Consider the following 27,002-nt stretch of genomic DNA (forward strand, 5'->3'; position numbering starts at 1 on the left):
GTTCCCGGTACCGGAGAAAAACCAAAAAAATAAAAAAATAAAAAAAATAAACAGCCAAGATATGGAACTAGCACAGGTGCCCATCAACAGATGACTGAATAAAGAAAATGTGGTAGAACAACATTGTGTCAGTTTCAGGAAAATGAGTGGAACTAGAGATCATGTTAAGTGAAATGAGCCAGACTCAGACGAGGAATATCACGTGTTCTCCTTGATATGCGGCATGTGAAACAATGACGTGAAAGTAGAGGGAGACTGTTAAAAGAGGAGGAAGAGAGTAAAGGGGAGAGAGGGAGTGTCAGGGAACTCTATTGGGGAATGGTTGTGATGAAAATATATGCATTGAGACCTAGTATTTTGTAAAATTAATAGGAACTAATAAAAAGTCATAGGCTATTAATAAATAACAGGTATAAAACTAATACTTGTATACTACTAGATCTGAGCCAGGGCCTAATTGGCAGGCTCTGAGTTACACAGTGCGGGTCTGATGAATGCTCAAGTATGTCCACTGTGGTAAGAATCGAGTTGTGATCTACTTGAGTTCGATCAAAAGCTAATATAGTTAACTAGTTCAGTCCCAGTGATCTAAAACTAACACAAACTCGAGTAACACTAACCTGATGATAACGTAATCAAATTATTTACATATGTAAGCATGTCTGTATTAGAAATTAAAGCTATTTTGCCATGTTTTCTTTTTTTGTTTGTTTGTTTGTTTGTTTTTTTCTCCGGTACCGGGAACCGAACTCACGACCTTGCACTTGCCAGGCAGGCGCTTTGCCGCTGAGCTAAATCCCCAGCCCCTATTTTGCCATGTTTTCATTATTTAAATTTAATTTTAAACCCCTATTCTCGGCCATCATTTCCATGCATATACTTCCAAATCTGTACCTGCAGACCTGATCACTTTATTATCCCAGACCATTTCCACGCAACAATCTTGTACCACCTCAATTTAACACATATATTTAAAAACAAAACTCTCCTTGTGCTACCTCCCTCTTGGCCTGTCTTCCCCCTTTTTCTTAGTCACTCAAACATTTATGGAGTCAAGCAGTACTAGGATCTGGGAGGGCGAAGGTAACACAAAGCATGGTCCCTCTGCTTTCTGAGGAGCTTCAGTTCTACTATGGAAAGACAAAGCAGTGCCTACAGTACAGTGGGGTAAATGTAACAAAGGTGTCTGCACGGGAGTGTGAGTGTGCAGACAGCACGGTGCATTCTTCACTCATTACTCTCGTGCTGCTCAGCGATTTCGGCTTTCTGCGTGTGCGATTTATTATTGCGTCTGATATTGTGGCCCCTACTTCCTGAGCCGGGAAGGGCCAAGTTACAGAAGAAAGTCTTGATTTCCTGCTCACAGCGCAGGAATCTGGGAACTCACAAAAGTGACTTCTGTAGAGGAGCAGAGGATATCCTGTGAGCGTGGGCTGCCGTTGATCTGTGTGTTGTCTCTGATGTCTAAAGTGATAATGCGGAGGGACCGCGGGGGAAGAGGCAGCATTCTTTTACGAAGAGAGCTTTATGAACATGTGATTGGGTTTACGAGAAACTCGTATTTTGATTCCTAAGCGGTTTGGTTCCCAAAAGTCCATAAGCCTTGTTTATCAAGTGGACGAAATAAGAAACTTAGAATATAAGAGCAGATTGCCTTTTTTCCTGTGGAAATTTCCAATCTGAAACCTAATTTTGGAAATCATGAGCAGCTTTAGGAGTTGTTATTATAAGCAGCTGAGCTCAGCCCAACGCAGGCCTTCCTCACACAGCCTGTGAGGCGGAGAGACAGAAACACTGCCCTCCTCGCTTAGAAGTGTGGCCCTCGTCTGCAGCATGACTTGTGTGGATACTTCCAGCAAATTGAGTCCCTCCGGCTCGCGTCCCACAGCGTTTCAATGCGTCGCCCCTATAATTTTACATGATATCCTGCTCTATGGCTCGCCTTGCTCTTGCTGTTACTGATAAATAACTCTGTTGCATCATGCTTAGTGATTTATAAGCATTATGCACTATTCTGAGGACAAAAGAAGGCCTAAGATCCTCTCAGGCTGAACTGTTTATCTGCTGGAAGCTGTGCATAGTGTGTATTCTCTGGGGTGCATTCTCTAAGTGTTAGGGGTGTCTGGATCAGTTTTGTGTTCTATCCATGTGTGACAAGTCCAATGGGTTGTGAGTGGCTTAGGTAACTTTTTTCTAACAAGGTGACGTCTCTCTGTCAGGTTTTAGACTTGGCTCATCACTTAGCTATGAAACCTGACTATGGTATATTGAACCACTCTCCAAGCCCAGAAATGCATGTGGTACAAGGTTCTTTCATCTTAAGATGTCACAGTTAGATGTTTGAAGAGATTTAGAGGTAAAGTGTGAAGTCCAAGCTCTGATGTTTATCTGTGTGTAGTTGGGAACTTGGCACTATTGGATTCACTTCACTTTCATCAAACTGGAAATATAAAATGTATATAACAGTGGCCCCCAATCTTTCTGTCACCAAGGATAGCTTTCAAGAAAGACAGTTTTTCCATGGACAGGGTACGGTGGGCGTAGAGTTTTAAATTAATTTTCTTTGTTTCTGTTTTTTATTAGTATGTTTTATTACTGTGTATCAGATACATAATAATTATATTCCCCAGTGCTAGCATCCCTGCCTCAGCTGTGCCTCAGATCATCGGGCATTTGATTCCCATGAGGGGTGGGCAGCCTAGATCCTGCCCTGTGCAGGTCACTGTGGGGTTTGCACTCCTGGAAGATGAATGCCATGCCGATCCATCAGGGGGCAGAGTTCCGGTATGTGTAGACAGATGAAGCTGCTTTCTCACCAGCTGCTCCCTGTCTACTGTGCAGCCCAGTCCCCTACTGGTCCTGCTCACTGACCCTGGGCTGGGCACCCATGGTATAAAAGATATATTCACTTAAAATCAACCTAAACCACCAGGTCAGAGTTCTCAGCTCCTCTTTAGGCCCGAGAGTGATATGTGTAATGGTATTGTGGTTTATAATGGAAAACTGAACCATAGGTTGGGAGAGAGGTTAAAGTAGGACTGAGGCCATAGGATGCTGCTTTCAAAATCTGAGAATAGCATTTTCTGTGCAAATGGGGAGGGGGATGCCATCTTCTGATATAACTTTTAGAAATAACCTTTTTAAAAAAACACATTGAAGTTTTCACTTTGTCCAGCCTTGTAGCATATTTGTTAGCCATGTAGATGTGCTTCCGGACCCCAGGGGAGAAATTCAGTAACAAATGAAGAATGCTCTAAGGCTTATATCTGTTTAAAAAGACTTTGACAGGGAGTTAATGTAGGAACTATCTTCAGACCATTTGTGCTTCTGTGGTGTTTTTATGTCCTCATTTTCCTGCTACAGTGCAAGATCCTGGGAGTGTTATGGGTAATTTGGAGTGAAAAAAGCCAATCTCAAAATGTTAAAACAGGCATATTTATGTAACATTCTTGAAAAGACAAAACTACAGAAGTAGAGAACAGCGGCGTGGTTGCCACAGTGAAGGGGTGAAGCAAAGGTAGTGAGGAGAGGGAGGGTATGGTTTTATTGGGATGCCACACTTTTTCCTTTGGGTGACAGAACAGTTCTGTATCCTACTAATAATGGTTATATGACCCATATATGTGATAAAATACTATAAAAGTAGACACAAAGGCATGCCAAATAAAATGAATTCACGCAACAAAAATGGTAAAATCCAAGTAAGATCTATAGTCTAATTAACTGAACTTTGCCACCCCATCCCCCGTTTTGATAATGCACTGTAACTACATAAGATGCCACCACTGGGGGACCAGGTTGATCCTGGGTGCGCACAGGAACTTGTTTTGGTGATAAGGAAATGAAGTGACAGCATAAAGTTACAGACAAGAGCTTTAACTGAGAAGGAAGAGAAAATATGAAGGGGATTCAGCCTGAGGGAAAGAACGGCTGAGTAGGACACAGCTCTCTGGAGACAGTCAGACTGGCCCTTTAACTAAAGAACTGGCTTGTCTTTTAGAAGCATCGCTGGGGTGGGCAAGGTCTGGTCATTTTCCACTGCGTCACAAGTATGATATTTTTTGAGACTTTCTTCTCAAGTTTTACGAGATTTCCTTCCTGGACGATACAGATTAAGAGATATGCTGGCATCACCGCTGCTGTGAGAATGCACCTGGTCCTTATAATAAGGGCAGGGGAAAGGGAGGGTACGTTCTGAACATTTGCAGCAAGGAGGAGGGAAAACCATTCCCGTCACATGGCAACAAGTCATGGGTTCAGACCTGAGAATCCCTGCATCTCCCACCACCCGCGTCATGAGGGTCCTGCATCGGGGTGGTGAATGTACAGGTCTTCTCTCTGTTATTTTTGCAACTCTTGTGAGTCTAATCTTTTCCAAATAGTAAGTCAAAAAAGAAATGAGAGAGAGAAGGAGAAAGAGCAGAAAGAGCAACACAAGTCCTCCAGGCAAAATGGAGTTAAAGGGATTGTTATCCTCTCACCTGAAAGAATGATAGTGAGTCACTTTGTTAAACAGATAAAATATATAAAACAGCTTTGAAGACACTAGACATCAGGCAGTGAAAAGAAAGTGGTCACAGAGAGATGAGAAACAAATGAGATGAGCCCTGCTTATTGCTTTGAGGGAGTCACCAGGCTGAGATCGTGGGGACAGAACTGTTCCTGGCAGACTCCCACCTGAGGAGATGGAGATGGAGGAGTTGATGGAGATGATGGAGGAGATGATGGAGATGGGTATGATGGAGAAGATGAATGAGATGAAGAAGATAAAGGATATGGAGATGATGGAGATGGAGGAGATGATGAAGATGAAAGATACGGAGAGGGAGGAGATGAATGATATGGAGATGGAAGAGATTAAGGAAATGGGGTTGGACGAGATGGAGACAGAAATGATGGTGATGGAAAAGATGTAGGATTTTAAGATGGAGGAGATGAGAGAAATGGAAGAGATAGAGATAGAGATGATGGAGTGGAGGAGATGGAGAAGATGAAGGATTTGGAGATGGAGGACATGGAGATGGAGGAGATGAAGAACATGGAGATGGAAGAGATGAAGGACATGGAGATGAAAGAGATGGAGATGGAGGAGATAGAAAAGATGAGATGATGGAGATGGAGAAGATGAAAGATATGGAGATGGAGGAGATGAAGGAAATGGAGATAGAGATGATGGAGATGGGGATGGAGTCCACAGAGCCCAGGACAGCTATTGGAGGACAGGGAACCAGAGGGCATTGCTGATGGATATGTAGGCATCATGTCCGTTCTGCTCATCAGACTGGAGACAAACTCCTGGGGCTCTGGGCAGACACTCACAAGAGCACACTCCAGAACTGACAAATTATGACAAGGCATAGATGAAAGGCTGAAACTGTTTCCAAGTAACTTCACTGTCTCCTTGAATAAAGCTCAAGATTTGTAGGAATGCAAAAGCATACAGCACCCGACAACAAAGTAAAATTCACGGTATCTGGCATCTGTTCAGAGATTATGAGACATTCAAAGAGGAACAAAAACATGACCCATACAGAAGAGAATAATCAATTGAAACCAACCCAGAACTGACACAGATGTTAGAATAGAGAAGGAAAATAAAATAATTATCAGAGCTGTATTCGCTGTGTTCAAAATGTTGAGACATGGAAGATACAAAAAACACAAAGTTGAATTTTTGGAATGAAATCTATGATGTCTGAGGTGGAAGATACAATAGAAATTGCAGAAGATTTGAGGAAGAAAATTTCTTGAGCAGAACTGAGTAGTTATATTTCTTCTTCAATGCTGAAAATACTGTTAACTTTGTTATTACGCCACGTATTTGAGAGAAATAATAATGGGTGGGTACCATGACAGGTAGCTCAAAAATATTTTCTTGTCAAAATCTCTTGGGTTGCCTTTGTTTGTGTGACTGGGAGCTGACCTCAGGCAGTGTTGAGCTTCTACACGCCCAGCCCTTTTACTTTTTTATTTTGAGATAGAGTCTCACTAAGTTGCCCACGCCAGCCTCAAGCTTGTGCTCCTCATGCCTCAGCCTCTTGAGTAGCTAGGCTTGCAGGCATGGGCCACCACACTGGCCTTGGGAATCATTTTTATTGAGAGAAGACTCTAGTTAATGATTACAAAATTAAAATATTCAGCTATGAAATTGTATGTGTTAGGGGTTTCATTTATGAGATGTATGTTTTAAAAATGATTAAAACCCAGGTGTGGTGGTGCATGCCTGTAACTGTGAATTTAAGCCCAGCCCATGCAATGAAGCAACTTAGCAAAACCCTGTCTCAAAATAAAAAATAAAAAAGGGGCAGGAATGTAGCTTGGTGTCAAGGCCTTTGGGTCAGTCCCTAGAACCACAAAACAAAACAAAACAAAACAGACGCTAGAAGTTTGGAGTGATTATTTTTCATGTTGTTTCATAAATGTGTGATTTATTTTCCTGGCCAGCTGGTAAACTTCACAGAGACATTGATTTATCTTTTTCCATCGTTTGAACCTCCCTCCCTAAGTACTTAGTATGGTGCTTCTGATAGCACATGGTCAGAGGAGGCCTCTGGTACTAATGCTGTGAGGTTGAATCAGCTACATATAAGGCAGCAGCAGGAGAGTCCCTGGGAGCCAAGCGTAAATAGACAGCTGTCACGGGGTTAGAGTGGGTGTGGGGAAGGAGGCAGGAAGACACTCACCCTACCAAGAACCTTTGTAATCCTATTTTTTAAAAAGGAGAGGGTATGGGGATTTAGCTCAGCAGCACAGTACCTGCCTGGCAAGCGCAAGGTTGTGAGTTTGATTCCTGGTACCGGAAAAAAAAAAAAAAAAGTGAATATTAAATTCTGCATTAGGTCAGGTGTGTCTGGGGTTAAGTAGAAAGCACTTAGAGATTCATATATTTGGGTTGAGCCGGGGTACATGCTTTAAAAGCAAATGCGAGTCCAACACATATCCTAGGAAACCTTTGTCCCGCTTAATGGGAGCCACACTGCATCAGGATGGGGGAGTCAATTCCTCACTTCTTAGTCAAAGAAAAAACACCTCATTTTCACTAGCAACATCAGGAACAAGGTTTGGAACCCCAAGTTCCAATATATGTTGCAAGACTCTGGTAGGAAGGATTTATACATTTTATAAGTTAGAACAGAGTCTCCACAGATTCAGGCCTAAGTGCAAATTGCTTTTAGTAAATTCCTTATTGGCAAGATAGGGGAAGCTGGTTTCAAGTAGCCTCCATGGAATCGCATAAGCTGTCTAGCCTTTTGGGCAGGGTTGCTAAGCTGACGTCACTCCTGTGCTGGTCGCATCACCAGCAGAGGCGCTGTGCCGAGCCCGTCCTGCTCAGAGGAAATGGGCAGATGGGCTTCTCACTCCATGAGCAAGAAATGCAGGATGGGGGAGGCGGTGAACCGGATATTAAGGAAAAGATCCCAGACGGTTAGGAAAGCCTTCCTGTTCCTGTTGCTTTATCACTGATGCTAAATGGTGTGAACAATGAAAAGCTACGGATTTCTGGTTCTTTCTTCTGTGCTTATTTGAATTACTAGAAAAAGAAATTCTGTATGACAGAAATACCACTGGGGTAGAAACCCTGACCTACCAAGTGCAGCACAGGCACAAAAATACACAGCTCAAAATTGATGAAGCTGGGCATGGTGGCACATGCCTATAACCCCAGCACTCAGGAGGCTGAGGCAGGAGCATCGTCATGGGTTTGAGGCCAGCTAACCTGAACTACACAGCAAGACCCTGTCTCAACACCCCCCAAAATGACAAAGTTGAACCCCACTGATGGACAGCTGGAGGAAAAAAGTGGAGCTTCCGACATCAAGATTTACTCAATGAAGTAAGAGCGACCTTAACCAGTATAGCAAAGTGGATGAGGAGTACAGTTGAGATCGTATGGGAAATGCAGCAAGAGAAGTAGAAGGGAAAATTCGAGAGGAAGTCGCTGACCCCTCAGCTGTGTTCTGGCTGCGATGCCTGAGCTTTTAGTGAGCTCCAGGACCAGATGGGGTTCTGGCTTAGAGGGAAGGAGAAAGGAAGGCGTTCAGAGGATGTGCATGAGAAGAGCGCTTGACACAAGATCCCACGGCACAGAGCACCTTTCCATCATCCGAGAGAATCTTACAGTACTCACAAAGGAAAAAGCAAATGAAAGTCGAGGCTCCTTCTCTGATTTACATGCTTGGACCAAATGCTTATGATGAATTTCAACAGTGTGCTCACAGCTTTCTTCAGCTCAGTTGTGACTGGGCTCCAGAACCGCGTGGAACTGCGGAGTCAACAGAACCCCAGCTTGCCTCAATTAACAGCAGAAACATGGAAGGAGGAGGACAGAGTCAGGACAGATGGCGAGCCTGGCGTTGCTACCACCTGTCACGTGAGAGTGCCCCAGCAGCGGGGCAAGAGGGAAGCGCAGAGCCCGGCTGACTGAGTCCAGGAGGCAGAGCTGGGGGTCAGTGGGGAGCAGGGGTGGCACAGAGTTCTGAGAGGAGACCCGTGCGTGCTCAGCCTGCCTGTGAGGAGACCGCCGGATACCTGGGACAGTGGGGAGAAGCCCCAAAGTAACTGCATTGAAAGAAGACAGAGTTTACAAAGCACATGTGGTGTGACCCCATGTGTATAACATTTAGGAAATGCAGTAAGCCACAGTGAACACGTGAGGGTCGGTGGTCACGGGGGAGGGTACTGGCCAGCCCTCTGTTACTGCAGCCAGCACCCACGGGGCTCAGCTCATGACGAGCAAAGGTTTATCTTGGTCCACAGTTTCGGACCATGATCTACTGGCCAATTGCCTTTGGGCTGTGACAGGAAGTGCATCGTGGCGGGGAGTGGTGGAGCAAAACTGTTCACCTCGTGGCCGGAAGTGGAAAAGGGAATGAGGGGGCCTGGGGTCACACTGACCCCTTCAAGGGCACAGCCCCAGTGACGGGAGCACCTGCCACCAGCCTCCCCCGTGACGGGTCCTGCCTCCTACACCTGGCTGTGCATGGGTCTCTATAGTATGATGTCTGTAACCCTCTCAGGAAGATACAACAGGGGAGTAGCTGGGTCGAATGGAATTCCTAGTTTTAGTTTTTTGAGGGATCTCCACACTGAATTCCACAGAGGTGTACTAGTTTACACTGCCACCAACAGCGTAAGACGGGTCCTTTTGCCCTGCAGCCTCAGCAGCATTTGTTATTGGTTGATTTCTTGATGATGGCCATTCTGGAGGTGAAATCTCAGCTTGTTTTAATTTGCATTTCTCTAAAGGCCAGCAGTGTTGAACATTTTTTCGTGTATTTATTGGCCATCTGTACTTCTGTGAAGTGTCTATTCATTTCATGTGCCCATTTTGTGAATGGATCTTTTATGGGGGGGGGTCTATTTTTTGACATTTACATATTCTAGATATTAGTTGTCTGCTCCAGGATAGCTGGTGAAAATCTTCTCTTATAGCACCACAATTCACAATAACTAAGTCTAGGATATGTCTGTTTACAGATGAATGGATCAAGCAAGTGTGGAATTTACACACAGTGGAGCACTACTGTGCCATAAGGATAAATTTGAGTCATTTGTAGGGAAATAGACACACCTTGAGACCATAATGTTAAGTGAAATAAATCGGACACACAGGTTAAATATTAGTTTCTTTTGAGAAACCCACGTCATAAATAAAGAGAAAAAAAGACACAGATGATAGGAAGTAGGGAGATAGATCTTTCTCAAAGGGAAGGGGATCAAGAGAGGGAGGGAGCGAGGCAAAGCGGGGGAGGAGTGCAGATGTGTTCTGTGCCTGCACCAGCCCCACACGAGGGACGGAAACCCCGTGCACTGCACACATGGACCAGTACAGACAGTCACTAGAGAAGAGGTTCTGCCTCCTCCCCACAGTGCCACGCTGGGAGCTAAGCCTTCAGCACACATGGCCTCTGGGGGCCGTTCGGGCTCCACACGATGGCAGAGGGGGAGGAGAGAGTGACAGGGCCCAAGGAGAGACGCGCGAATAACGGACGTGCACCGTGTCCTGACTGGGCAGATGGCTGCAGAGACAGTATCATGCCGAAACTTACTACACTGTGTACTTCGAACACTTGTAGGTGATTTTGCCAACTGTACTTAAGAAAGCTCTCTTTTGAAACCTGCATGAAAAAATAATGCAAATACTGACCGGAGTAACTTCGCCAGGGTTGTTCTACAGGAAGGAAAGCAGGGGGACAAGCCCCCAGAACCTCTGTGCAGCTCTTTCCGAACTGAAACCGTCCGTGCTGAGAGTTTTGGCATTCGAAGCCCTTTTCGGGTTTTAGAGGAACGGGTGTGTCAGTAAAATCTACGTGGTCGTAGATCGCCCTTGTCCGTTAAGGCCTCACTTTATGCAATTTTGTGTTTCAGGATTCATGAATCCAACAAGGGAACAAGAAAATTGGATTCATGCTGCGGCCCCAGAAGGCACTGTAAGTTTAAGAAGCCAAACCTGGTTTCAGTCCCTGAAACGGCAGAACTAAGAAGAGTTGAAGTTGTGCTTACGCTTTTTACTGGTGACCAGCAGGTCCGCGACTATGGAAATGCAAACACCACTATCGAAACAGCACTGGCCGCGAATACGGGCGAACTGCTCGGGGTGGGCTTTTCCAGAATTTGAACCTAGCTATTGTACTCATTTCCTGTTGCTCTGTAACAAAATACAGTAGCGCGCCCTTATTTTTGGGGGTGTTCCAAGACTCCAGCGGATGCCTGGATCCCCAGACAGCACAGAACCCCATATGTAACACGTTTTCCCCGGAAATACAAACACAAATTTAATGTCTTTCCATCTCAGGTCAGCACCTGTGCACCTGTGCAGATGGAGGTGTAGTGAGAAGCTAGTACCCACTTCTGTTCCCTTCGCAACTTCAGCGTTCACGCATTCATCCTCATCACGGTCGTAGCACCGTCAGCGTGATTTTCTCTGTCCGTACTGAGAGAGAATGCTCACCTTGTCGTGTCAGAGAAGGGCTTTTCGGTGCGTGGGAACCCGGTGTACTACTCCGTGCCCTGAGGCGTTACTGAGATGAGGTGCCGCTTGCACCCAAGCCCTGTGCTGAGACTGAGGCAGGTGTGTAAGTCCTGACGCGCTGTCTTGGAACTCATAAGTTATCTTTCTCTGGCGCGCTCATCAGCTGCAGGTAATTGATACCGTGGCCGGCAAAAGCTCTGCGAAGAGGGGACCCCTGTATTTCAGATTTAGTCTTGAAAGCAAATACTCACTCAGCAGCTCACCCTTGTGCAGGTTGAGAGCCCGCACACAGAGCTGGGTCCTGTGCCGTTCTCAGGCTGGAGTCCAGGTCAGGCTGGGTGGAGGGCTTACCTGGCGGCTCCGGGGAGAAACCTGCTTCCAAGTTCATGCAGATTATAGCAAGTTCCAGTCCTCAGGACCGTGTGACAGAAACCCCCCGGCTTCTTGCTGGCTGTCGGCTCGCAATGACGCTGAGCTTCTAGAGAACCCCCAACCCCTTCCCGTCTGGCCCCTCTGCCTTCCAGCCAGCAGTGACAGCTGGGTCCTCGTGTTCGAGGGTCTCACTCCTTCAAAAGCTGGGGGAGTCTCTGCTTTAGAGCACTCACTTGGTTAGGCCAGATCCCTCCAGGACACGCCTGTTTTGCTCTATGTGAGGTACTCTGCTCCCCTGAGGACAGATGGCACATTTTCCCAGCTGCACCCCTCAAGGGGAAGCCGGACGCCAGGGTGTGGGCCTAGGGGGAAGTGCACTGGAGTTGTGTGTGTTGTAGCCCTCATGTGACGGGTTGCCTGCCTGCTACCTCTTCTGGCATCATTGTAAGTGGAAATTGTGAATAAAACACTTAAAAATGTGAGGCAGTTGCTACTGATCATTAATAACTTGTGTAATTTAAGATGTACCTTGTTAGGGGAAAGAAACTTGCAGTTATTTTATTCCCAGATGTACAAAGATAGATTTTCACTTTTATAATGGTGTACTGTAGAAGTTGTATTTCAAACTTTTTCCACTCCTGGAACATTTTAATTATATAATACTGAATAGACCTATTTACTGAATTATACTTTTATGCTTAGCATAAGTCAGTTCTTAAACACTAGTTTTTAATAAACTTTTCCAAATACTGTGATTTATAATAGTCTCCTTTTTGTTTACAGTCTATTTCTTTAGTGTTTTCACTTCTTATTTAATAAAAACCTGGGCATGGTGCTACATACCTGTCCTCCCAGCAATTGGGAAGCTGAGGCAGAAGGGTCACCGCACGTGTGAGGCCAGCCTGAGATACACCTACATCATGAGTTCAAGAGCAGCCTGGGGTACATAGCAATACCCTGTCTTGAAAGACAGCGAAAGACACAGAGAGGGAGAGAGACAGACAGAGACAGGGGAAGAGGGAGGAAGGCAGGAGATCGAGGTGAGAGAGAGGAGAGCAAGAGCGAGGAACAGGGAGAAAGAGACGGGGGTGGAGGGAGAAGAGAGAAAGAGCCAGCTTTGTGGGAGTCAGAAGTTGTACAAGCTTGAAAGCTGCCCACGGGCTGGTATTAGACGCAGGGGTAGTGCGTGTGTTGAACTGTTAAGTAGAGGAAAGTGTGAGGCCATAGGCTGTTTTTATCATCCATTTTCACCCTCATGCAATTATATGAGCATTTTCATGAGTAACAGTAAAGTTGATGAAAGTGGCCAACAGCAGCCAGAAAGGCCCTGAGCACAAGAGCAGGCCCGTTTAAAGCTTCGCAGACTTGCAGCTGCGCTGCCCTTGCATGGCTCCCTTTTTCTGACTCCTAGCCTCCCTTTTCCCGACATTTCTTTGCCTCTAAAATTTATCTCCCCAGGTTGAATGACCAGCTCTCCTATTGTTTAAAAGATGTTTTTCAAAGATTTTTCAGAGCACGCTCTGAGCATAAGGCAAACTGCCGGCTGCGTTTTCCTGAGCCTGGCCTTCCCCGTACAGGTGCTCCACGTCTGGAAAGCGGCGTGTCATTCATTTCTCGGTCTCTCCATGGTGTGCCTCATACACTTCGCATTGGCCTTACGAAGCCAACATTTATGCAGCTGCCAGAAATCTCCAAATTTAGTTAAAACTCACTCTTACCAATGTTGTCTTAAGTTTCTTGGCTCAGGTCTTCCTGTCCAACTCCCAGGAATCTCTCTCCATGACTTACTTTAAAAACTTTCAAAAAGAGGGTATTATTAAAAACACTTATGCTAACACAGAATACCCTGTAATAAACTTGGTCTAACCCTTTAAACACTTAGCTTTCATATCATTTGTCTTAAATTTTTATCTGTATTTCAAACTCATAGTATACGAAAAGGCAGGGAGTTGGCCCCATTGAAGAGATATGCATAACTGCGGAAATAGAAAAGTTGGAAGGCTGGTCCCGGTCCCAGACACAGCTTGTGTGTGGTGGGCAGGGCAGGGCTATGCGTCCTCTTGGACTCAGCCAATGTCAGTGTTATGTGACACCAAGTAAAGGTACAGATCCCTGAGGGAAGGCTTAAAATGCTGTCTAGACACGCCTCCGACAGCCCATACCTCCTAGCAAAAAAATGAGCGAGCATCTTATTTGGCATAGTATGGGCTACAGACTCCTCCATAGTGCCAACCTGATTGAAAAGATCTTCCCGAGCCCTTACAGGTTCACAGACCGGTCCTGTTTCTATTCCACTTACCCCTCAAGGGTTGAAAGGAATCCAGGATTGATTGGCATTTAGTTCTTTTGTTCTTAAAGGTCTGGAAATCATAAGCAAGCCCTTCTCCTTTGAAAATGTACACCTATGTTTTTTACAATAAAGTTTCACAGGTCCTTAAAGTCAATGCTCAGGCTCAAATTTTTACTCTGACATTTATGGCTCTCTCTCCTTTCCTTTCCTTTCCTGCCCTGAAAGAAACTTCTAAATTCCTAGTGTGGAAGTCACATCTCTCAGGGTTATTTCCTGTAACTGTCACCTTCGAGTCTATCATCAAAACTATAAGTTTGAGTAAATGAAGTCTAGGAATCATGATTGTTTAGACAGAAGAAATAGTGATGTATTTAGAAACAGTTGTAGCAGGAATCAGAATCAGATGACTTGCTGCTTGTTTTGTTGTTTGTGGGGTCCAGCTAGTAGAAATACTTACATCTGATGAAGAAAGGGCGCCAAGCTCTCGGTGGTTTGTTTTTCCTGCTCGAGGCTGGAGGTCACACTTCTTCGTTTTCATCAGGGTTTGAGGACTCTTCCACCAGGAAGCTGGCGTCCTCCTTGACCGGCGGCGTGGTCGGAGACTGGTGCTCTGTCAGGGGCTTGCCTTCCCAGTCGTAGCCGAACCAGAGTGGGGGGTCCTCAGAGCTGTGCTCCTGCTGCTGAAGAAGCGATGCCATCCGGTGAGCCGCCTCCCTGGAACAACAGTGACTGGCCTTAGCTAGCGGCCCCACTGCCAGAGGGCCGAAGGCGGAGCTGGAGAACTCACTGTCACGAGTCAGATTGCCTTCCGTGCCCTCTCATCTTGCACCAACGGGTGACATACATGATTGTGTGCGTAACCAGGCTCCCGGAGCCGAAGTAGCTCTCTGGTTCAGAGGTTACTGGACTCAGGGAGTGGGTAGTGTGCTTGGCCATGGGAGACCAGGGACCCTGGGACCCCAGTTCTCGCCTGGGACCCCAGTTTCTCTGATGAGGGCTAACCTAACCAGTCCATATCATTTTGTTTGTAATCTGCATTTCACTGAGGAAAAGGTGCATGACTTGAAGAGATCAACGTGCAGATGGAAATCCTGTTACAGAGAAAAGAAGGCATGGGGGGCATGATGGCAGAAGGGCTCTCCCAAGAAGTTGGTTAGAATCACCAGACCAACACTAAGAAGGAAATGGGTAATCAGCCTCTTCTGCTCGAATAGAAGTAACTGTGATGTTGAACCGTGCAGGGGCTACTTTCCCCGCTGCTCCTGCGGTATATTACGCTGAATTATTGGAAAAATAACTAAGGCACTGCTGTGGGCTGGCACTACCATATACTTGGAGTTCAGTTTGTGCGAACTAGGAATAAAAACTCAGATAAGGCAGTGAAACTGAAAAAGTGAAATAAACACCAGGGAGACAACCAAAGCTCTGCTAATTTGTCTCTTCACACATGGCCTTTCCACACAAAACTTACACAAGTTTAAAGGACAACTTAGCAAACCAATGCCTTTTCTCTGGAGAAACACGGTATCAATTTGAGCATGGTGAGTTTATGGGACAAAATAAAGCTTTGCATTCTGTTAATTTTTAAGTCTTTCTTGAAATGCTATTCTGTTTTAAACCCATTCTGTACTTCTATATATTCTCTAAGTAGAACATTATTGTATAAAAAGAGTAGGCTTACATCTTAAATCTTTCGCTTTTCCTATAGTTTTCTCCTGGTATTTCTTCCTTTTGCGTTCTGTGAAGCCAAGATTACCACATTGCTTCAGGGCTTTTCTGCAGGATTTCCCCCAAAGACTTACCAAAATGTAAACCCGACTGTAGGGACCTGAGGCACGCAACAGTGGCAGCACAGGTTGGGCAGCGTTAGATGCTACGGGAGGCAGCAGGGCTCCATGCGGCCCTTGACCCCATCTCCACCTGTCTGAACTTTACCTGCCCCCAAAGCTCCGAGCCACTGCAGCCTCTTTCATATGCACTCAAACCCAACAGCTTCCTCTGCGAACCTCTTTAGGAAGCTGACCTTGGAATTCTCTGCAGTACATAGCTCCAGGGCATTGTTTTAAACTTGGTTGTTTTCCTTTGGTTTAAAAAGATGGTAAGTTATTTAAGGGTATGTTTCTTTGCATGTCTCTGAACCCTAACCATAACATCCCAAACAGATTTCAGCAGCTCGCCCCAGTCCGGTCGCTCTCTTGGCTTCAGGTTTGCTTGTCCGGGAGAAGCAGCCCGGGTTCCTATGCGCAGCGCCCTCCTTCCCTGTCTCCCAGACAGCAGAGCTCAGATGCTCAGCGCTTCACAGTTACCGTCAACACCACTGACGCTGACTGTACTGCGAGAGGGCTAACTACAGTGAGAGACAGCCGTGGGCCTGATGATAGGAAAAGGGAATGTTTGGTGGAGTGATAAAGGACTTGCCAGTCGTTCAACAAATGATGTTGTTTGTCAGCAGCAGGGTTGAGACAGGGTCTCGCTATGTACTGTCGGCTGGTCTTGAGCTCACTATGTAGCCCAAGCTGGCCTCAGTGATCCTCCTGTCTGTCTCCCAGGTACTTTTTTTTTTTTTTTCGGTACCGGGGATCAAACTCATGACCTTGCGCTTGCCAGGCAGGCGCGTATGCCACTGAGCTATATCCCCAGCCCTTCTCCCAAGTACTTTGAAAGCAGCCCTGTGCCACCCTACCCAGCCTATATATTGTTAGCTTCAGAAAAGCAACCGTTTTTGAGAATCCTAGATAGCTGGTATGAGGATAAGAACTCTTATTGCTGAATTTGGGAATGTATAAATATTGGATCATACAGTTCCTCAGTCAGCTACAGCCCTGGGTGAACTTGGGGTAATTGTAATTAAAAGAACAATTAGCAAACAGTGGCGGTTTCAGAAAATCACAAGAAAAAATTGACGTTAATATAGATACAAGAAGAATGGGGGGTGAACAGGGACACTACTCTAACTTCAATGGTACGGGTTGGAATTCAGTGCTAGGCTGCACGCTGAGCCACAGCCATGGTGAAGCAGCCAGTAGTGTGTGCATTTCCTAATTTGTTTATCTGTGGGCTCCCTGTCCCCTATCCCAATCTTAGTGGTGAGAACCATCTCCATTCCACCCACAGGCAGCTTCAGTGGGACCAAACCCCTGCGGGTCTCCTGGCTGTTGCGCGCTGTGCTTGCAGCCTGGAGGGAGGCAGAGGGTCCGTCTCAGACCCTCCTTCCCCTAGTCTCGACTGTCAGGACGCTGACACGTCCTCCCATCTAGTGCATCTCCAGGGACAGTTTGAGCCCTGGGTGCTTTCACACAAGGATAGTCCTGGATAGAAACTAAAACTCCGAATCCACCCCAGAGCAAAGCTGGGATTCTCTCTAAAGGAGCTTGAATGCTAGCGTGGACTTTCTCCACTCCCCCCGCTCTTCAGAGAATTCTTAGCCCATGAATTAGCTGTCTTTACCTCCTTGCTGGGGACTGAAATCCTCACAGGGACTGGCTCTCCTGAGATCCAGGACTTTGCCAAGAGTACAGACGACATGGTGACTCCTGGCCAGCTTTCTGAATTTTTTTTGTTGATTGCAGCAACCTGTATAGCTGTGTTTGCACACATGCACTTTGAAAAGCATCAAGACACTTAAAACTGTAGAATCAAAATGTTCTTGCCAGAAACAGCTCATTTTTCTCCCCCCACCCCCTCCTCTCCTCTGTCATGGCTTGGTGTATTACAGTCAGCACTTGGGGACTAGGAAATATTGAAAAGACTGCACATGTAGGAGCTACGGTGTGTTCGGAGCTCCTCAGAGGACGTGCAGCTGTGCTCCACTCTGCCTAGGCCCGAGTGACTCCAAGACCCTGTGTGAGGTGAGCTGGGCACTCAAGCCATCTACAGCCCTGGTTAGTCTCCTCCTCTGCCAGCTGGTGAGAGGTTTCTTTGGATCTGTATAGAAGAGTGATTTTCCAACACAACCAGCTGTAAAAGGTCACATGAAATGGTTAATGTCCTGAAGTGCGTGTGTGATTCTTGTTTTTTATAGATTAAAAGGGGTTCAAGGTGACCTTGTAGTGACATCACTTGCCCCCACATTTCCTTGTGTCTTGAGTCCGCAAACGGGAGCGCGGGTGCACAGACAGCCGTCGTCAGCGCTCTGCATCATGGGTCAGCTGGGCACGACAGGGCGCCCTCAGCCCTGAGTGTTCGCGTCCCCCGAATATCAGCCTCAGTAAGGCTTGAGGGGCTCATCTGAAGGCAACAGCGCAGAATGACGATGACCAACACCTACACGCAGGGTCTGCTTTGTACCTGCATGGCCTTGGACGTTATTTAACCTGTTTCAGCCGATTTTCTTATTCATTTTTACGGTAATGGGATGTCTGTGAGGGTTATATAATAGTCTATGTAAAAAAGATTTAGTACAGTATATGGCAAATAATAACATTATTTGCTCATACTAATAATAACAGTAGCTCCAGGTGACAAAGGCTTGAGCCCCTCTCTCAGCTGGAGAGGAGGGAAGCTCAGGAACATTTTATTTCCAGCAGCACAGCTGTCTCGGGGTGCCTGAGTGTCTGCCCAGGCATGGCTAGGGAAGGCCTTCAGGAAATCTTCCTGCAGCTACTTGGGCTCGGAAGGCCATGGAGATTTTCTCTACTGATCTCTCCAGAGTTGAAAGTTTTGGGCTCCAGACACAACAGTATCTGAAAGGTCTCTTTACTTTTGCTACTTAGAGAAGTAAACTTTCACTCTTCAGCCTCTCCGTGGTACAGACTCTGCTGGGTTGTGGGGACCATTGTGAGGGTCTTTCTCCCTCTGCCCCAATCTGTTCTTCCTCTCTGTTGCCTCTCTTTCTTCCTCCACCGAGGGCTACTGATGAGTAGCTCGCTGTTGTACAACTGCCTCAAGGACAGACAGCGAGATGTTCTTGTTGTGTTTTATGACCATGGTTGTTACTAACCCTCCTTGAATTGAAGAAGGCCGGCCTGTCTTCCTCTTCCCTGTTACTGAGACTCAATCCCAGACACCCAAGACTTAAACGGGAGGTTTGTTCTGGCTCACGGGTTCAGAAGTTTCAGTGCAGGGTCAGCGGGCTCAAATGTACAAACACGGTGGGAGGGCCTGCCACAGAGGAGGGCTACTCACTCACGGGAACCAGGAGGCGACCAGGAAGGGAGGTTTTCCACCCCAGGTCACGATGCAGGCGAGCTGCCTCCTCTGACCAGGCTCGACCTCTAACAGCACACGCATCAGAGATTGATTCACTGGTGAATATTGTGTCCCCATGATCCAGTCACCTTCCAAAAGCCGTGACATATGGACACTTGAGACTTTGGGGGGGTGCTCTAGATCAAAACCATAATAGAACCTTGCCTCCCTCCACTTGGGGCTTCTGGGGTCACTTCCTGGGAGGCTTTCAGCCTCTGGGGTTGGTGGAATGGCAGCTGTATCTTATGCTAAAAGCTGATGCAAAACAGTTATAACCAATCTGCTCATTAACCCAAAATTTGCTCCTCTCTGGCGTAGGAAGGGCGGGCTGAGCAGACCTCTTTGCTCTGCAAAGCTGGTGCAGTATTTTCACATTCTACTAAATACAGGGGAATTTGTATATGCAATACTTTCTACTAATGGGTCTAGTTAGATTTCAAGAGTGGAATCATATGTTTTCATGTTTACAATGGTTCAAAGTCATTGAACTAATTCCCAAGTAAGAAAAAACTATGTGTCTCAGCTACCAAAAGTTTCCTTTTACCCAGATATGACAGTGTCTGCAGTCAAGGGACCCATCTTGGCTCTGGTAAGAGCAAACAATTGTGCTTTATTAGATATAGGTGAGGCGTTAGAGGTCATCCCTTGAGCTCTGGAGGCTCCCCATATACTGTGCAGTTCAACACCCCCACCCAAGGATCTAAGTGGAAAAGGAAGCTGCTCCACAGCCCCCGGAGCTGACCCCAGACAGCTGCAGGCAGCCAGGCCTCACTACCTCTGTGAGCTAAGAGGCTCTGCTATCTTGGGAGCCCCCGGCTGACAGGCAGTGTCCTGTCTTAGATGTTGGATGTAAACACAGATGTCCCTGGATCCTCACTGGTCCCAGCCCTGGAGCTCTCCAGACCTCTCTGCAGTGAGGACTGTCCTTCCTCACTGCCAGACAACGAGAGAATCAAAGGTTTCTAGACCTGTCTCCCGCTGGGGCCGGGCAGGAAGGGAGCATTCAGGGAGGCTGAAAGGTGATGCTCTGGCCTCCTTAGACGAGGAGAGGCACAGGCCAAGCCCGCCTCCATCTACACATCAGGGCCAAGACTCTGCTTCTTGCTGATTAGGCCCGCCAGGCTCTGTGGTAGAAAGGAAAATAAACCTTTTGCCGTCCCAGCTTAGACTTTCCATAGATTTAGCTACGATTACAATTTTGCATTGAGGTTTGGAGACAAAGCCTAGCTAAGCAGTAAAGTCACACTCTGCTTTATTTAGTTTCCTTTCCCTATTTTTGATCTAGGGACCTTGTAAGAGGACTGAAGAGAGGCGGGATTTGGCTATTACTGGATAGATACCACGGGTCTTCTCGACCAGATACTTATGTATCATATGAGTAGTCCCTGCCAGAAAGTCTCTGTTTGATCTAAAAACAAAATAATACTTGATGCTGAAAGCTACTGGGTATTACAAATGCCACTGAGTTTCCTCGGGAAGCAGCTCTCAGAGCTTGCCCCCAGCAGCGCACACTCACGTGGAAATTTGCCTGCAGTACTGCATCTTGAGAATCCGGAGTTGTTTGCAGCCCCTCTGGAGGTCACGGAGGGTCTGGTCAGTAAGCAGGACGCAACCACAGATGTCCAAAATGTGCAGGTAGTGGCACCTTGCTGACAACATCTCTATCGCTGAATCTGTAAACTGAGTGCAAAGCCAATTGGTAAGTACTGGTTATTCAGACAAACTCCATCCCCTGGAAGTGCAGCGTCTCAGTCAGTTTAGGTTGCTACAAGAAGATATGAGATTGGTGGCTTGAACATCAGGCATTATTTCTCACATTTCTGGAGACCACGAAGCCCAAGGTCAAGGTCTAAATGGAGATGCCTGCACATCTGGTGCCCAGTGAAGGCCCTGTTTGCAGATGGCTGCCTTCTCACCATATTCTCATGTGCCAGAGGAGACAGAGAGAGAGAGAGAGAGAGAGAGAGAGAGAGAGAGAGAGAGAGTCTCCTTTTTTTATTGGCAGTACTGAGGATTGAACCCAGGGCCTTTGTCCTGAGCTACATCTCCAGCAGCCTTTTACTTTTATTTTGAGGAAAGGTCTCTCTAAGTGGCTAAGTTGCCCAGGCTGGGCTTGAACTTGTGATCCTCTTGTCTCAGCTTCCCAAAGTGCTGGGATTACAGGTGTGCACCACCACACCATGCATTCCTGTTCTTCTTAGGACAAAAGCCCACATGGGGCTGCACCCTTACAAATCCCTCTAAACCAGGGCCAGGGATATAGCTTAGTGGCACATGTGCCTGCCTGGCAAACGCAAGGTCCTGAGTTTGATTCCCGGTACCAAAAAAAAGTGAAAATAAACCCCTCTAACCCTATTTAACTCCAAAAACCTCACTTCCTGGCCCTGCCACATGGGCATTTAGGGTTTCACCCTATGAACTGGGGGACACCCAAGCACTCGGTCTTGCACAGAGTCAGAATTCAAGTAAAGTCAGAACTGTAAACTGTCTACCTCAGTGGGCACCCATAAAGGTTGTGATTGTGCAGTTATTTTCCTTGACAAGTCCTCTGGTTTGGATGAGAAACTTCATTAAAACTTCTTTAATAATACCTGTCACACCAGTGTGAGCAATTTAGGAAATGCTACAGCCGTGGGGCTTGGCTTTACATTTAAAGTTCACCCTAAGGCTTCATCAGTCTGAAAATGTGTGTTTGATAACGTAAGTTAAAAAACAACAAAGTACATATCCCCTGAAGCTAATGTGCATGCAGGACCTGCTTCCAGGAGGGGCTGGGGCACCCCCAATGCACGGTGTGGGGAGGATGGGAGGGCCTGGCTCTGGGAAGGGACAGGGAGGTGAGACAGACATTTGCAGGAGAAAGACGAGCAGAAGCCACAAAGATGACATAAATCCTCTGAGAAATGCCGTTGAGGGTTCCAATATCTTGCAAGTTTGCCCAGATATCCTGCAGGGGTGATTCAGCTCCGTGTCTCAGTTTATTTCCTTACTCCGGCCTAGCTCTTGAATTTATAGCCAAGCTGAGACTTGCCGCAGAATCAACTAGATTACTCTCTCCACAGGAATTCTTTTCCAACTGGATTTAATTTATTTTATGGTCAAACATTCTAAAAAACATATGCCATGAGACTTGGCCCTTGCCTTTTAACATAAAGTTAAGAGAATTATGCAGAAAAGCCCTTTGGTTGAAAATGTACACTTTGTAAATTTGTAAGAGTAGATGAGGTCATTGTCTAAGCACGCACTGTTTCCAGAACATGCTCAGAACCAAGGTTCAACATTGCAGCTGACTCTCGCAAAAATACCTCCTGACATTCCTGCTGCACTCTATGGGTCTCTGAGGGTCTGATGTCATTGAAAGAATGAGGCCCTTGGTATTGAAGAGGACAGGAAGGACAGTGAGGTGATTGAAATGTCCAGGGCAGGTGGAGCTCAAGGGGCAGGTTTCGCTTAACAGGGGGAGAGCAGGAAAGGAGCCCAGTTTCCTATGTAAGCTCAAGCTGTTCAGTAACCGAGCTGGGGCTTGGACTTGTACAGATGGAAGGCTGGGACCTAGGGGTGCAGATGACTTGGTGACCTCTCTAACTCTCAGATGTAAGGTCCTGGTCCCAACCCCATTGGGCGGATGTTATGTTATTCCCAACGCACTCTCTTTTAGTCTCTGGGGAAAAAAATGTTTAAGTCTATGTTTTAAAGGAAGGCATTTCATATTTGAGAAATAATATAAACATATTACTGAAAATTACAAAGAAAAAACAAATTCATCACCTTAACATGGCTACTTTTAAAATTCTGGAGTATTAATTAATTATTTAATTCATCTAAATTCCAGGGAATTTTTAAAGACATTCTGCACACTGAACATCACCATCATCTTCCCCGCATCCTTCCTCCTTGCCTTGACTGTGACGAAGCTTGGCCGGCTCACTGGAGGATGCGACCTTGTCACTTTGTCCAGTAAAAGAGGAAGCTGCCCGTGCTCTAGGTGGCTGCAGGACATGAGTGACCCTGGGCACAGCCGCTAGCAGAAGACCCACCCCACCCGGGCCCAGTTGCGATTGCTGCCCGAACAACTGTGACCAAATAAAATGGGATGTTGAAGCCACCGAGTGTTAGGGCGACTGGCTACTTAGCAGGAGGTAAGGGACACGTCAGCCAGCACTCTGCCTGCAGTCTCACTCTTCATGATATACGAGAAAGTATGACATACTGGTCATCTCCCTTCCTTATAGTCACTTTGAAACCTATAGCTGATTTTCCTGACGGCTAGTTTTGAAATCGCTAAACTAAGAATTTCTAGATACGTTAGCCAGCTGTATTAAGGAAATTAAGACTCAGAAAGGCAGGACTGTCCTGGGGAATCCCAAAATTAGCAAATATCTTACTCTTCTCCTGCACACTGCAAGTCTAGAACTGGATTTAAGGTACTTCACTAAACACTGAACCTTTTGTCCAGGGCCCTCCCTGTATCCTTTTAGTCTGAATTTTCCCACCTGTAAAGAGGACAAAAACACACCAAAAGTGTTAACTCCCCTCAACCAGTGTCATCAGAGCCCTGGGGATACTGCTGATGATAGGCTCTTCCAGTAGAATGTCTCACTGAATCGGGATGAGAGAATGGGCGTGTTCCCTGCTCTGATGCTGTCCATGGGCCAGGGCCTTGGAGAGAGCAGCAGGGCTTTGTGAGCTGGCCGCCACCTCAGATCTGTCCTCCTGCAGGACAATCCTTCAGCAGCCTTGGACTAACCCAGTTCTCTTTGTTTTCTGGCTTGTCATTCTCAAGAATAACTAGAATGTACTGGAAGTACAGCAGTCTGAGATGGGGTGGCAGCACTGGCTGGGAAAACTGGGCTCTGTCCCAGTCTCACGTTGTTATGGCTAGTGTCTAGATGTCCCTCCCTCAAAGTCTCATGCGGTACTAGAGTTTTTCTTGAGTGGCTGAATCTACTGTGACTGATTCATAGTGCTATGCTGGGATTAAGGGTGCTGGGACTAAAAGTGGGTGGTTGCTGGATCAATCCACTGATTGGATTGGCACCGCCCTAATCTTGGTAAACTGTGTACACTCTAAAGGACAGAAAGAGCCTTGTCTCTCCCTGCCAGTTGTATTTGCTGTCTTCTGCTGCCATGAACTGTTGCCCCTTTGCCATGTGCCACCCTGCCTTGGAGCCAGAGGATCATGGACTGAAACTTGTACAGACTGAGCTGAACGAACCTTCTCCCTTTAACTCTGGGTGCCGGGCATTTGTGTCAGCAAAGGGAAAAGTAATTAAGACACACCTGGACACAGGCTCACCTCAGGCTTTTGCGCAGCAGGTCATTTTGCCCATAAAACTCAAGCAGGGGGCTGCTTCCTGTCACCTACACCTTCCTGACAGAAACACAATTCCAAAGCTCAGACCTGCTTCAGCTTTTTCTCCTCGGGGGTGCATTGAAGAAATAGTTTACAGTTATTGTTCAGGGACTCACTTTAATTTCTCTTTTCCCAAACCCTTATTCTTTCTTTTTAATGATGAACTCCTATCTCAGCGAAACGGCACGAGGATCAAAGATGTCTGTGTTAGGAGAGGGCCTTTGAACTAGGCCCTGCATGGTCGAGGTCATGGCTCATCAAAAGCAATGTAAATAGACTCAATCAGGCTGGGTCACTGGAGGTAACATGAGTTGAGGAATATTCAGACTGGCCCAAACAGTGCTCACCACATTTTCTGAATCAGGGTACTCATTTCACCCACAATTTCACTAGAACGATTCAGAAAGTAAAGCTATCCTATAGCTTTACACGGGGATTCTGAGGGCTAACCCAGCTCACCTCTAGAACCAGGTGGTTCTGACAAGAATGACATCTGGTGTCCCTAGTTCTACACAGGTTTGTTACTAGAGAACTTTGCTGCAAACTTCCAGGCTCACCGCGTCTTTCCCCCAACTGCCTCCTCCTCTCTGGGGGGTCATAAGTAGCGTGGAGGACGTAAGAGACTCCAGCACCACACTCTGAATACGCTCACCACACAAACAACTCAAAACTCAGTGTGCAGCCTGGCTGGGCTGACGCTGTGTAAACAGCCAGGCGGGGTGCGCAAGAGAAGAGAACAAGCTTCTAACAACCTTGCAGTTCCTGAGGGTTTCTTTTTTTTAAGATTAAAAATATTTCATCTTTCTGAATATTTTGCCAAAATTTAAGTTTTTCCCTGTTAGTGTGTTGTGGTTTTCCTCCTGATGTGGTAATCCTTGACTATCTGTCCATGACTAATAATGGCGGGCTAGAAGCTGGCTGGAAGCTTTTCCACCACAAACTCCAGCAAGGGATGGTCTGGGACGGGGAATCTGCGGAAAGTCCCCAAGGTCAGTGTTTTCATCCCAGCTCCCGGCACCTCCGAGAAGAGGATTCTTTCTAATCTCCTGCCTGCGGGGAAAGATCTGGCCGCCAAGCTCTGGAAGCTGAGCTGGAAGAAGTCCTTGAGCGCCTGCACCTAGCATCCAATCCCTAAACCTCCCCTTTTGCTTCTGGGCCACACTCGCAATTAATCATGGCTTCTCCAGGCCAGCAACTCACTGTTTTACTATCTCTTGGGTAGTGGGCCTTTCGGGGAGCAATTTTGCTTCCTGGGGGAAATTGGCAACATCGGGGGATATGTTTGGTGGTCAAGATTGGACCTGGGAGGGTTGGGTGCTACTGACCGAGTGAGTGAGCAGAGGAAGGGGTGCTCTGAGTATCCCTCGGTCCCAGGCACCACTCCCAGACACACACAAAAGAAGGGACTTACCTGGAATTTCAGAGTGACAGCATTGTGAAACCTGGGCTTAGAAAATGAATCCCTCAACTTCTGTTTGGGGTGGGAAGGGACAGCAATCTGGAGGTGTAAGAGAGAGGAGGAGATGGGAGGGTTCTTGTGCTCCTCGATAACTTTTAATGAGGCCTTCCTTCCTTTAGCCCCCGCCTAACCCAGTTCCAGAGATTACAAGGTGCTACGCAGTGTAAAGATGTTTTTTCAGCTTTCTCAGCAGTCAGCTTAGGATTTAAAACTATCTCCAGTGTGCTAAATTTTCCCTTCTACTTTCAAGCTTCCAGAAAAAGTTTTTTGTTCTCATTTCCTCTTCTGTTTTTCTGGTCTGAATAGGTCCTCACTCTTCATACACAGTTTTGATAGGGTTCCAAGGGAACAGAATTATATGTGTATAGTCAATTGGCCATGTTAGTCCAGAACCCAAGGTCTCTATTTCTTGATGTGGATATAGGTCCATAGTATGTCAAGGGAAAAGAAAGTAAGATATAATTTATATTGGAAAGTATGATTCTAGTCTGTTTATTTTTTTAAGGTAAAAGACAAACCTGTAAATATTTCTAACATTTGGTACATAGAAAAAAAATCTAGAAGAATAGTTATGCTTAGCTAGTAGTTTTACAATGGGTTTTCACTTTTTACTTTAAGCTTTTGTATGTAGTCAAATTTTTTACAATAAATATTTCTTTTATACATAGAAGACAAGACAAATCAGATTGTTTTTGCTATCCTGATCTCTTCTGGTTCTACATGAATTTTAGGATTTTTTCTCTAGTTCTGTGAAAAACGTGTTGTATTTTTATTGGCATTGCATTAAATCTGTATATCAGTTTGGGAAGTATGGCCATGTGGACAAGATTGGTTCTACCTATCCAGGAACATGTGGTATCTTTCCATTTTCTGATGTCCTCTTCAATCTCCTTTTTCGGAGTGATGTCATTCTCATTATAAAAGTCTTTGAGTCCTTCATTAGGTCAGTTTCTAAGTATTTAATTTTTCTTTACACTATTGTGTATTATTTTTATACTATAGGTATTATTTTCTTTACACTATAGGTATTATTTTCCTAATTTCTTCCTCAGTTAGTTCATTTACACAATAGAATACTATGCTGCCATGAAAAGAATAAACTTGAGTTATTTGTAGAATAATGCATGCACCCTGAGACTGTAATGTTAAGGGAAATAAATCAGACACACAAGCTTAAATATCACATGGTTTTTCTTATATGAGAAACCCAAAATATAAATAAAGAGCAAAATAAAAAATAATAAGAAATAAGGAAATAAATCTTTTACCAAGAAAAGGGGAGCAAGAGATGGAGGGAGGGATAAGGGAAGGGAGGCAAGGGGGTGAGAAATGCATTAAAATGTGTTGTGTGCATGGACCACCTCCCCAC

General features: G+C 46.0%; 2 protein-coding genes across 6 annotated transcripts in view; one reads left to right on the plus strand and one right to left on the minus strand.

Annotated features, from left to right (window-relative positions):
- The window catches only part of Fam185a (family with sequence similarity 185, member A), a gene marked incomplete in the record, with an annotated part of 50,810 nt that extends 38,711 nt beyond the window's left edge, over positions 1-12,099 (plus strand). The window contains 1 exon segment of the mRNA XM_013510521.1: positions 10,369-12,099. Coding sequence (XP_013365975.1) covers positions 10,369-10,481 — 113 coding nt within the window.
- Positions 12,100-13,976: 1,877 nt separating this feature from the next.
- Fbxl13 (F-box and leucine-rich repeat protein 13) overlaps positions 13,977-27,002 on the minus strand; it is a 189,409-nt gene continuing 176,383 nt past the window's right edge. For all 5 annotated transcript variants that reach the window (XM_013510517.1, XM_013510515.1, XM_013510514.1 and 2 more), the window contains 2 exons: positions 20,338-20,501; positions 13,977-14,348 (listed from right to left, as the gene is read on the minus strand). In XM_013510517.1, the coding sequence (XP_013365971.1) occupies positions 14,153-14,348; positions 20,338-20,501 (360 nt within the window). In that variant the 3' untranslated portion in view covers positions 13,977-14,152. The remainder of the gene's footprint in view (positions 14,349-20,337; positions 20,502-27,002) is intronic.

Source organism: Chinchilla lanigera, unplaced genomic scaffold (assembly GCF_000276665.1).
Source record: "Chinchilla lanigera isolate Chin_1 unplaced genomic scaffold, ChiLan1.0 scaffold00009, whole genome shotgun sequence".
Classification (NCBI taxonomy): domain Eukaryota; kingdom Metazoa; phylum Chordata; class Mammalia; order Rodentia; family Chinchillidae; genus Chinchilla; species Chinchilla lanigera.